Raw genomic sequence first — 13,116 nt, 5'->3', positions numbered from 1 at the left:
ATGAAACTGTAGCCTATTATACAGAGTGAAGTAAGTCAGAAGGAAAAACACCAATACAGTATACTAACGCATACATATGGAATTTAGAAAGATGGTAACGATAACCCTGTATGCAAGAGAGCAAAAGAGACACAGATGTATAGAACAGTCTTTTGGACTCTGTGGGAGAGGGCGAGGCTGGGATGATTTGAGAGAATAGCACTGAAACATGTATATTACATATATGAAATAGATCACCAGTCCAAACTCGATGCATGAATTTGATGCAAACAGGGCACTCAGAGCTGGTGAACTGGGACAACCCTGAGGGATGGGATGGGAAGGGAGTTGAGAGGGGGCTCAGGATGGGGGACACATGTACACCCATGGTTGATTCACATCAACGTATGGCAAAAAACTACTACAATACTGTAAAGTAATTAGCCTCCAGTTAAAATTAATTAATTAATTTTTTAAAAACTGTAATCATAAATAGAGTGCTTTCCTGAGTTCTGTTAGTCATTCTAGAGAATTATCAAACCTGATAATTATCAAACCTGAGAATTTGTAGCTAACTGGCCAGAAGTGCAGGTGGCCTGGGAACCCGAGACTGCAGCTGTGACTGTGGTGAAGGGACTGTTCATCAGGACTGTCCTCCTAACCGTTAAAATTCAACACAACTCCAGGTATTGCCAGAACTGCACTGCATGTGGGACAATCAACTAAACACCAAAGACAGAAGGAAAGCGGAGAAGACAAGGTTAAAGGACATCAGCAATGATACTAAGAACTGGAAATAGTCACAGCAGCAGTCACCCACTGAGTTCAAAATGGTTGAAAAGTAACAAAGGTGGTATCAAAGACAAAAGAGAAAATTAAGAGACGATAGTGGAGTAGCTGATAGAGACAAGAGAAGTGGGGTTAGGGATTCCGGATGGCATGCAACATGTACACTTATTAGTCGAGGGAGTCATTCATTCATTTAACAATTATTAGTTACCTGCTACATGTAAGGCACCATGCCAGGTACTAAAGATACTGTGGAGAATAAGAAAAAAAAAAACGTCCCTCACTCTTATCTAGAGAGAAAGATAAATATTATACAGTTACACAATTACTTGTGTAATCGTTATTTGTGATAGAGGCTACAAAGGATAAGCATATAGTTGAACAGAGGCTTAATAAAACAGATCTACAGATCAATAACAAGCTAAATCTACAGTCCTAAGACCTATACACCTTCTCTATTTGCAAATATAACACAACATCATACATGCTAGCAAGGAAGTACAGAATAAGGAACATTTTCCCGTGCACCTAATCAATTAATCTATGGCAAAGGGTGCAAGACTACACCATGCTGGAAAGAGAGTCTCTTCAACAAATGGTGCTGGGGAAACTGGACAGCCACATGTAGAAGAGTGAAATTAGATCATTTCCTGACTCCACACACACAGATAAGTGCAAAATGGATTAAAGACCTAAATGCAAGATCGGACATTATAAAACTCTTAGAGGAAAACATAGGTAGAACACTCTCTGACATAAATCACAGCAAAATCATTTTTAACACATCTCTCAGAATACTGGAAATAAAAGCAAAAATAAACTAATGGGATCTACTTAAACTCAAAAGCTTTTTCACAGCAATGAAACAATAAACAAAACAAAACAAAAAAACCCCACAGACTGAGAGAAAATATTTGCAAATGATGTGACCGAGAAGGGATTGGTCTCCAAGGTTTATAAACAGCTTATGACACTTAACAGCATCAAAACAAACAACCCACTCAAAAACTGGGCAGAAGACCTAAACAGACATTTCTCTATAGAGGACAAACAGATGGCCTTTAGGCACGTGAAAAGATGTTCAAAATTGCTAGTTATTAGAGGAATGCAGATCAAAACTACAGTGAGCTATCCCCTCACAACTGGTCAGACTGGCCATCATCAAAAACCTACAAACAACAAATGCCAGAAAGGAAGTGGAGAGAAGGGAACCCTCCTGCGATGTTGGTGGGAATGTAAATTGGTATAGGCCATTATGGAGAACAGTATGGAGGTTCCTTAAAACTAAAAACGGAGCTAGCAAATGACCCTACACCCCACTCCTGGGGATATACCCAGAGAAAAACATGGCCTGAAAGATACACGCACCCCAGTGTTCACTGCAGCACAGTTTACAACGGCCAAGACACGGAAGCAACAGAAATGTCCACTGACAGAGGAATGGATAAAGAAATAAATATATATATGTGCATATATACATATAGAGAGAGAGAGAGAAGCGGGGGGAATATTACTCAGCCATTAAAAAGGATGGAGGAAGGCCATGTGCGGCAACATGGATGGACCTAGAGAGTGTCATACTGAGGGAAGCAGAGGAGATGTATCATATGACATCCCTTACATGTGCAATCTAAAAAGAAATGACACAAACTTACAAAACAGAAAGAGACTCACAGACTTAGAAAATGAACTCACAGTTGCTGGGGGGAAGGGATAGTTAAGGACTTTGGGAAGGTCATGTACACACTGCCATATTTAAAATGAATAACAACAAAAACCTACTGAATAGCACATGGAACTCTGCTTAACGTTATGTGCCAGCCAGGATGGAAAGGGGTGTGGGGGAGAGTGGATACACGGATATGTACGGATATCTATGGCTGAGTCCCTTCACTGCTCACCTGAACCTGTCACAGCATTGCTAACTAGCTATAACCCAATAAAAAATGTTTTGGGTGTTAAAAAAAAAAAAAATTTGAATAACAAAAAATTCAGATTAAATACTTTCCTAATCTTCTACTGAAAATAGTACATTCCAGGGAGGTACCTGATATTTAAACATTTTGTGTGTATGTGGGGTATGTGTGTGTGCACACTCACTCATGTCTGACTCTGTGACCCCCTGGACTATAGACCGCCAGGCTCCTCTGTCCATGGGATTTTCCAGGCAGGAATACTGGAGTGGGTTGCCATTTCCTCCTCCAGGGGATGTTCCCAACCCAGGGATCAAACCCACATCTCTTGTGTCTCCTGCAGTGGCAGGCGGACTGTTTACCACTGTGCCACCTGGGTTGGTTCTTTAGATTCACCTTAACATACAGTTAAAACTCCCACCAACATTTTAAAGTCACACATTTCCTTTAAACTAACAAGAGTATTTGTTGAGTACTCAAAAACAATAACAAAAAAGAAACCCAAAACTTTGAATAAGCAAAAATAACCATCAAATCACTAGAAATGATACCCTAACTTCTGAGCAAAAAGACTTCAGACACATATTTCATCAAGCCACTGAGGTCAATTTCTACTAAATGCTATTACTGATCAGTTCCAAAATTTTTAGAAAAGCTGGATTAATTCTGAAGTTGTTTTTAATGTAAAATTCCAAAAAAAAAAACCTCTTTCCAAACAGTAGTCAATTGGGTAACTAGAGTTGCTTACCTGGAGCCATCTAACTGTACCAGATACCGTACAATGTCACGATGAGCTTTCAGTACAAGCAGTTCAGTGTAGGGGTTCTGGGTTTGTTCTTCACCTATTGTCTGTAACGGAGATTTCTTGTAATGGGGGTAACAGAAAAAAACATAAAATGATTTATGATAAAAGATCATGTTGGAATAAAACTATATGATATACATCTAAGAACACAAGATTTTAGAAACTGTAATATACGGTATCCGAATACTATATATTATTTCCCCTAATATTAAGTAACTGCCAATTTAACATAAAACATTTCTCTTAGCACAAATCTACATCATAAATTTAAATATTTTCAGGTCAAAACAAATTTTAAAGAATGCATTTTGTTTTATGGAAATTACACCTCAATAAATCTAAAAAACTAATGGGCCAAACCAACACAATATTTTTAAACGGGTGTTTCTCAAAATTTGGCAGAAATACAACTTTAAGTCAAAGGGGTAAAATATAACATAGACTAAAACAGTGCCTACCCCATTACAGGCACTCGACACATGTACTGAATGAACAAAGGAAAAATGAAATAATTCATACTCAATGAATTCAATAAATTCAACTCTGGACAATACTGATAAAGATAATTGGTAAATTTACACAGTATGACGCTTAGTCCTAAGACCTACACACCTTCATTTCTATTTGGAAAGTGTATGAGTGCAGTCCATATGCCACACGCTGTATAAAGGCACATACGGCTTATAACTCACTGAATAATTCTGTAAGGTAGATCCTACCAATTCCCTTCCTATAGTCAAATCCAGTACTATTTCATGATAAAACCTGTTTCCTTAACCTCTAAATTGTAGCTTCTCAAACATGACGACACTGACATTTGGGACCAGGTAATTCTTTTGTTGAGGGCTCTCCTGCGCATTTCAGAATGCTGCACCTACTTCCTGGCTTGTACACACTACCTGTCAATAGAAATCCAGCCTCTCCCTGAAACTCTCAACAGTGACAGCGAAAAATGTCCCTGGACATTGCCAAAGGTCCTCTAAGGGGCAAAACCACCCCAGCAGTCAAACACTGCTTCAAACTAGAAGCCTAGATGCAAAGTTCCTGCACAATGAACTAAAAATCACTGGTTCAGAATTCACAGCAGTTACAAAACACAAGTACTTTTACATGAAGAAATATACAATTTAACACTCATTAATGTTTAAAAAAATTAACTCAAAGCAGTAATTTTTTCATTTATCCCATCGCCCTTCTAGCAGTGGTTTTGATGAGAAAAACGCAAGAAGTTTGAAAACTGTACACTACTTCCTCCAAATGAAAGGGTGCTAAACAGGGCAGAATTAGTTAATAAAATTCTATTATTAAAATAAGAATTGGGTTAATAAGGAACTGTCATATATATCACATACAAACTAGTCAATTTTCCACAATTCTTCCACAATCTTTAGAATTTAAGCCTATCTGTAATAAACCTAATTTTAAATAAGAAATACTTTTAAAGACAATGATAATAAGCCTCAACTGCAAAGATATGAGGAAGTTAAAATGGAGAAGACTGCTTACAACGCAAGTTTTTTTTTAACAATCAAAAATATTTCCTATAAAAAAGAGAGAGAATTCAACATGAATCCTACTCTTGAATAGCATTTGAAATAAATTCCAGACCTCAATACTTTCCAGGTTCCAAAATTACTTTATTCTCAACACTTGTCTATTCAGCTAGTCAGGCCCAATGAAGAAAGTGTGACTATGGAACTCAAAATAATTCGAATATAATTTTAACTTTTAAGCAAATTATTGATTTTTAAAATCATCACATCTTTTTTGGTTTTATAGAATTAATGAAATTAATTTCATATTCCCTGAGCACGCATCAGTTGATGTTGGGAAGTGACAAAATATCAAACAAACCAAGTGTCAATCTGCAGTCACACCGTCTTACTCTCTACTAAATTGGATGCTTTTAAAACTAGAATGAGACTGCTTTAAGTAGGCAGAAGACTGGTTGGGCGTGCTTGATTCTGTCGTTGGACTCCATCAGTTTCCGTCTCCACACCTCCTGGAAGTGGGGGCTACCTCGCAGGGAAAGGGTCCCCCACCCCCGCCGACCTCGCCCTCGGAACCCGCAGGCCCCGCCTCCGCCGGGTCTCCCACGTCCAGATGCGAGAGGGGCTCAGACAGCAGCCACAGTTCGGGCAGGCTAGGCCACTGCAGCGGCAGGCAGGGTCCACCCGGGATTTACCTCGGCCAGTCCCTGTGGTTCTCGGCCTCCCCCGATCAGCCATCGCAACATCTGGGCAGCGACGGCGTCCCGCGGGCCCCGGCCCAGGTCAACCCCAACTCCGCGCAAGCCTGGCCTCTTCCTGGTCCCGGATAGCAGCACAGCGCACCCTCTGATACCTGCCGGCTCAGGTCTGCCCGAAAGACCCGTGAGCGCGAAGCGGAGCCCACCCCAGAGGGAACACTTTTGTCCCCAAAGAGCTGCCGTACCCAGCTGCTAGAGGTTTGCTTTAGCGTAGCCACCAGGGGAGCGGCAGTCTAAAGCTAGGGTGTCCGCAGAGGTTCAGAGGCGTACGCTACACCCAGTGAGCATGCGCGCGCCGTCGCCCGGTTTGCGCGCCCAGATTGGGTCGTTGGAGCGGCCCCTAGCGGACGTGCGTGGCGCTGCAGCTGGAGCCGGCAGAGCAAGTTCATGCCGAGAATACTACCCTCCTTTTTTAGATGGCTTGTGCATCTTTTACTTGGCTTGGGGATCAGGAAATCTTTCCCCCTCCCCGCGGTTTCCTAAAGAGCTGCCTGGAGAAGGTGTACTTCCCTAAACTCCTTCATCTGGACTAGTCCAGTGGCATATGCATACACCAGAACTTAAGGAATACTCTTCTGATCTAGATTCCTCTTCTGGTCCAGATTCCTCCTTTGCTTTCTTTTAGGGCAGCTGAGAAAGAATCTCATAAGAGTACACTAGAGAAACCTCAGGAAAGCAGAAAGAGTGGGAAGTACTAAGCCTTCCTCTCTCCACCTAGACAACAAATGTACTTGACAGAAACTGTTTGAACTATTCAATAGACTCTAAGAGTCTTCTCCAACAACACAGTTCAAAAGCATCAATTCCTTGCCTCTCAGCTTTCTTTATGGTCTAACTCTCACATGCATATATGACTGCTAGAAAAACCATAGCTTTGACTAGATGAACCTTTGTTGGCAAAGTAATGTCTCTGCTTTTTACTATGCTGTCTAGGTTGGTCATAACTCTTCTTCCAAAGAGCAACCGTCTTTTAATTTCATGGCTGCAGTAACCATCTGCAGTGATTCTGGAGCCCAAGAAAATAAAGTCACTGTTTCCATTGTTTCCCCATCTATTTGCCATGAAGTGATGGAACCGGATGCCATGATCTTAGTTTCTTCAATGTTGAGTTTCAAGCCAGCTTTTTCACTCTTCTCTTTCACTTTCATTGAAATAGTAACTATTCACTAGTGAAATAGTAACTATTCACATGAGTTATTTTAGGACAAGAAGTCCTGGTGAGGAACATGGAACTAACAAGCCACCACCAACTAGAAGCATTTGGGAAAGGTCAAAAGGAGACTTGTCCTACTGACCTCCCAGAATCCTCTTCACTGATATTCATCTTGGTTGAGCAATGAGTGTGCCACCAGGAAGGACCCTAGGTCAGAATGATGGGCCAGAGACAGCCCAGAAACTAACCCCATCACCAGAAAACCAGGCACCCCGAGCCATATGGCACAGCAGTCCTCCTGGGTTCGTTTACACTCCTGCTCTCCACAAGGCTGCTGCTGCTAAGTCGCTTCAGTCGTGCCCGACTCTGTGCGACCCCATAGACGGGGGCCCACTGTCTCTGGGATTCTCCAGGCAAGAACACTGGAGTGGGTTGCCATTTCCTTCTCCAATGCATGAAAGTAAAAAGCGAAAGTGAAGTCGCTCAGTCGTGCCGACTCTTAGCGACCCCATGGACTGTAGCCCACCAGGTTCCTCCGTCCATGGGATTTTCCAGGCAAGAGTACTGGAGTGGGGTGCCATTGCCTTCTCCGTAAGGCACCCCTTCCCAATAAAGTCTCTTGCTTTGTCAGCACATATGTCTCTTCAGACAATTCATTTCTGAGTGTCAGACAAGAGTCCACTCTTGGGCCCTAGAAGCTGTCCCTCTTCCAGCAATAATTATCTGATAAAGAGTGTAAAGTAAATTCAGAATATAAACTTTCAAAACATAATAGAGGTCCAATTTGGGGTAAGACAGATTAAATACACAACTCCTTTTCTTTCCAAGTAAACACTACAAAACCTGGATAGTGCAGCTGTATGAGAATCAAAAAACAATGGCAGAAAAAAGAATTCAGAACAACACCAATTCAGCATTTCTTTTTCCTCCAGTAACCCATGGACAGAGGAGCCTGGCAGGCTACAGTCCATGGGGTTGCAAAGAGTCAGGCACAACTTAGTGATTAAACAACAACTGCTCTCCCAGCCTATATCCAGTGCAGCCTCAAATCTAGAAGTAAGCACAGTCATATAGACAGAGGAAAATGTAGGAAAAGCCCTCTAATTATGGCTAGAACAGTCAGAATAGGAATCTTTAAAGTTCAGAGAAAACTGGAGCATCTGATTTCTAATCAGAGATCAAAAGAGAGATCCCCAAAGAACCGGAAGACACTGAAACCACAGTGGGAAGAGGCACCGCCACGGGGCATTTCATATTAACTCCTGAGGCCACTCCTCTCACCTGAACGCGCGTGGCTCTATCGAGCATACCAAAGACACTGAGAACTCAGCTCACATAGAATCCCACTCAGACCCAAGGCTGATGACTGGATGGCACAAAGAGGACAAATTCAAATACCACTGCTAACACTTTAAAATGGAACCAAGGTTGGAACCGCAGTCACATAAGGTAGGAACTAGCCAGGTTAATCACTTAATAAAATAAAAATACCAATGTTCTCAAGAGGACTTAAAACAGGTTCTTTGTATAATACATACAAAGGTGTGAAATTACTGGCATATGAAGAAATACAAAAGCTCACATGGGAAAATACAATTAAAGACGCCAATGACAAGATGATACAAATGTTGGAACTGTCTGACATGACTTCAAACAGCTGTTATAGAACTGCTCAAACGGCAACGGTGACACTCTTGAAACAAATGTTAAAACGGAAAGTAAAGGATCAGCAAGGACTTCCCAGGTGGCCCAGTGTAGAGACTCCGCCTGCCAACAATGCAGGAGAGGATCCATGAGTTGGGAAGATACCCTGAAGAATGAAATGGCAACCCACTCCAATATTCTCGCCTGGAAAATCTCATGGACAACGCCTGACAGGGTACACTCCATGGGGTCACAAAACAGTCAGACACTACTTAGCAACTAAACAACAACAGAAGTATCAATATATAGAATGGAAGAACCACGTGAAAACTGCAGAATTAAAAAAAACAGTGATCATAATTTAAAACTCATTGGATGAAATGAAAAGCAGAAGAGAGAAAAAAGTCAGTGAACTTGAATGCATAAAATCAATAACCCAAAATTTGGAGGTTTTAAAAGATCATTAAAATATCAATCCCAAAGAAGGGCAATGCCAAAGAATGTTCAAACTACCCACAGTTGGATTCATTTCACATGCTAGCAAGGTAATACTCAAAATCCCTCAAGCTAGGCTTCAACTGTACATGAACTGAGAAATTCTGGATGTACAAGCTGGATTTAGAAAAGGCAGAGGAACCAGATATCAAATTGTCAACATTTGTTTCATCACAGAAAAAGCAAGGGAATTCCAGATAACATCTACTTCTGTTTCATTGACTATGCTAAAGCCTTTGGCTGTGTGGATCCCAACAAAATGTGGAAAACAAAGAGACAGGAATAGCAGACTATCCTACCCATCTCCTGAGAAACCTGTATGTAGATCAAGAAGCAATAGTTAAAACCTTACATGGAACAACTGATGGCTTCAAAATTGAGAAGGGAGTACAAGGCTGTTCAGTTCCGTTCAGTTCAGTCCCTCGGTCTTGTCCAACTCTTTGTGACCCCATGAATCACAGCACGCCAGGCCTCCCTGTCCATCACCAACTCCCAGAGTTCACTCAGACTCACGTCCATCGAGTCAGTGATGCCATCCAGCCATCTCATCCTCTGTCGTCCCCTTCTCCTCCTGCCCCCAACCCCTCCCAGCATCAGAGTCTTTTCCAAGGAGTCAACTCTTCGCATGAGGTGGCCAAAGTACTGGAGTTTCAGCTTTAGCATCATTCCTTCCAAAGAAATCCCAGGGTTGATCTCCTTTAGAATGGACTGGTTGGATCTCCTTGCAGTCCAAGGGACTCTCAAGAGTCTTCTCCAACACCACAGTTCAAAAGCATCAATTCTTTGGCGCTCGGCTTTCTTTATAGTCCAACTCTCACATCCATACATGACTACTGGAAAAACCATAGCCTTGACTAGACAGACCTTTGTTGGCCAAGTAAGGTCTCTGCTTTTAAATATTCTATCTAGATTGGTCATAACTTTCCTTCCAAGGAGTAAACATCTTTTAATTTGATGGCTGCAGTCACCATCTGCAGAGATTTTGGAGCCCCCCAAAAATAAAGTCTGACACTGTTTCCAGTTTCCCCATTTATTTCCCATGAAATGATGGGACCAGATGCCATGATCTGAGTTTTCCGAATGTGGAGCTTTAAGCCAACTTTTTCACTCTCCTCTTTCACTTTCATCAAGAGGCTTTTTAGTTCCTCTTCACTTTCTGCCATAAGGGTGGTATCATCTGCATATCTGAGGTTATTCATATTTCTCCCAGCAATCTTGATTCCAGCTTGTGTTTCTTCCAGCCCAGCATTTCTCATGATGTACCCGTATATAAGTTACATAAGCAGGGTGACAATATACAGCCTTGACATACTCCTTTTCCTATTTGGAACCAGTCTGTTGTTCCATGTCCAGTTCTAACTGTTGCTCCCTGACCTGCATATAGGTTTCTCAAGAGGCAGGTCAGGTGGTCTGGTATTCCCATCTCTTGAAGAATTTTCCACAGTTGATTGTGATGCACACAGTGAAAGGCTTGGCATAGTCAATAAAGCAGAAATAGATGTTTTTCTGGAACTCTCTTGCTTTTTCGATGATCCAGTGGATGTTGGCAATTTGATCTCTGGTTTCTCTGCCTTTTCTAAAACCAGCTTGAACATCTGCAAGTTCTTGGTTCACGTATTGCTGAAGCCTGGCTTGGAGAATTTTGAGCATTACTTTACTAGCATGTGAGATGAGTGCAACTGTGCAGTAGTTTGAGCATTCTCTGGCATTGCCTTTCTTTGGGACTGAAATGAAAACTGACCTTTTCCAGTCCTGTGGCCACTGCTGAGTTTTCCAAATTTGCTGGCATAGTGAGTGCAGCACTTCCACAGCATCATCTTTCAGGATTTGAAATAACTCCACTGGAATTCCATCACCTCCACTAACCTTGTTCGTAGCGATGCTTTCTAAGGCCCACTTGACTTCACTTTCCAGGATGTCTGGCTCTGGATGAGTGGTCACACCATCGTGATTATCTTGGTCATGAAGCTCTTTTTTGTACAGTTCTTCTGTGTATTCTTGCCACCTCTTCTTAATATCTTCTGCTTCTGTTAGGTCCATACCATTTCTGTCCTTTATCGAAGCCATCTTTGCATGAAATGTTCCCTTGGTATCTCTAATTTTCTTGAAGAGATCTCTAGTCTTTCCCATTCTGTTCTTTTCCTCTATTTCTTTGCACTGATCGCTGAGGAAGGCTTTCTTATCTCTTCTTGCTATTCTTTGGAACTCTGCATTCAGATGCTTTTATCTTTCCTTTTCTCCTTTGCTTTTCGCTTCTCTTCTTTTCACAGCTATAAGGCTGTAAGGCCTCCCCAGACAGCCATTTCGGTTTTTTGCATTTCTTTTCCATGGGGATGGTCTTGATCCCTGTCTCCTGTACAATGTCACGAACCTCTGTCCATAGTTCATCAGGCACTCTATCAGATCTAGCCCCTTAAATCTATTTCTCACTTCCACTGTATAATCACAAGGGATTTGATTTAGGTCATACCTGGATGGCCTAGTGGTTTTCCCTACTTTCTTCAATTTAAGTCTGAATTTGGCAATAAGGAGCTCATGATCTGAGCCACAGTCAGCTCCCAGTCTTATTTTTGCTGACTGTATAGAGCTTCTCCATCTTTGGCTGCAAAGAATATAATCAATCTGATTTCGGTGTTGACCATCTGGTGATGTCCATGTGTAGAGTCTTCTCTTGTGTTGTTGGAAGAGGGTGTCTGCTATGACCAGTGTGTTCTCTTGGCAAAACTCTATTAGCCTTTGCCCTGCTTCATTCCGTATTCCAAGGCCCAATTTGCCTGTTACTCCAGGTGTTTCTTGACTTCTTACTTTTGCATTCCAGTCCCCTATAATGAAAAGGACATCTTTTTTTTGGTGTTAGTTCTAAAAGGTCTTGTAGGTCTTCACAGAACCATTCAACTTCAGCTTCTTCAGCGTTACTGGTTGGGGCATAGGCTTGGATTTCGGTGATATTGAATGGTTTGCCTTGGAAACGAACAGAGATCATTCTGTCATTTTTGAGATTGCATCCAAGTACTGCATTTCAGACTCTTTTGTTGACCATGATGGCTACTCCATTTCTTCTGAGGGATTCCTGCCCACAGTAGTAGATATAATGGTCATCTGAGTTAAATTCACCCATTCCAGTCCATTTTAGTTCGCTGATTCCTAGAATGTCGACGTTCACTCTTGCCATCTCTTGTTTGACCACTTCCAATTTGCCTTCATTCATGGACCTGACATTCCAGGTTCTTAGGCAATATTGCTCTTTACAGCATCAGACTTTGTTTCTATCACCAGTAACATCCACAGCTGGGTATTGTTTCTGCTTTGGCTCCATCCCTTCATTCTTTTTGGAGTTATTTCTCCACTAAAGTAGCCAATATTGTTACAGTATATTACCTAAAAAGCTCAGTGTTCAAGAAAAAAGTTGTGGCACATGCAAAGAAATAGGAAAGTGTGTCCTATACGTGGGGAAAAAGCAAGTAAAAGAAACTCTCTGTGAAGGAGTCCAGCTATAGGATCTAACAAAGAGTACAGAGCAGCCTTTATAAGTACGCTGAAAGAAATAAAGATATAATTCTTAAAGAAGTAAAAGATACTGTGATGACATTGTCTCATTAGAGAATACCAATGAAGAGATATACTTTCTAAAAAAAGAGTCAAAAGTATACAAATGTTGCCTTTTCTCTACACTATCCAGCATTTATTATTTGTAGACTTTTTGATGACAACCATTCAGACTGGTGTGCACCTTACTGTAGTTTTAATTTGCATTGGTCAAATTATGTAACTTCTATGCAGAGTACATCATGAGAAACGCTGGGCTGGAAGAAGCTCAAGCTGCAAACAAGACTGCCCGGAGAAATATCAATAACCTCAGACATGCAGATGACACCACCCTTATGGCAGAAAGTGAAGAGGAACTAAAAAGCCTCTTGATGAAAGTGAAAGAGGAGAGTGAAAAAGTTGCCTTAAAGCTCAACATTCAGAAAACGAAGATCATGGCATCCGGTCCCATCACTTCATGGGAAATAGATGGGGAAACAGTGGAAACAGTGTCAGACTTTATTTTTTTGGCCTCCAAAATCACTGCAGATGGTGATTGCAGCCA

At 41.5% G+C, this 13,116-nt stretch overlaps 1 protein-coding gene across 1 annotated transcript in view; it reads right to left on the bottom strand.

The window, feature by feature from the left end:
* Positions 1-6,009, bottom strand: part of WDR41 (WD repeat domain 41) — a 47,053-nt gene extending 41,044 nt beyond the window's left edge. Inside the window, exons 1-2 of the mRNA XM_013966716.2 lie at positions 5,672-6,009; positions 3,430-3,545 (exon numbers count right to left, since the gene is read on the bottom strand). Of these exons, the coding sequence (XP_013822170.2) occupies positions 3,430-3,545; positions 5,672-5,722 (167 nt within the window). The 5' untranslated portion in view covers positions 5,723-6,009. The remainder of the gene's footprint in view (positions 1-3,429; positions 3,546-5,671) is intronic.

The sequence above is a fragment of the Capra hircus genome, chromosome 10 (assembly GCF_001704415.2).
Source record: "Capra hircus breed San Clemente chromosome 10, ASM170441v1, whole genome shotgun sequence".
NCBI classification, from domain to species: Eukaryota; Metazoa; Chordata; class Mammalia; order Artiodactyla; family Bovidae; genus Capra; species Capra hircus.
This window is presented reverse-complemented; position numbering and strand designations above follow the sequence as displayed.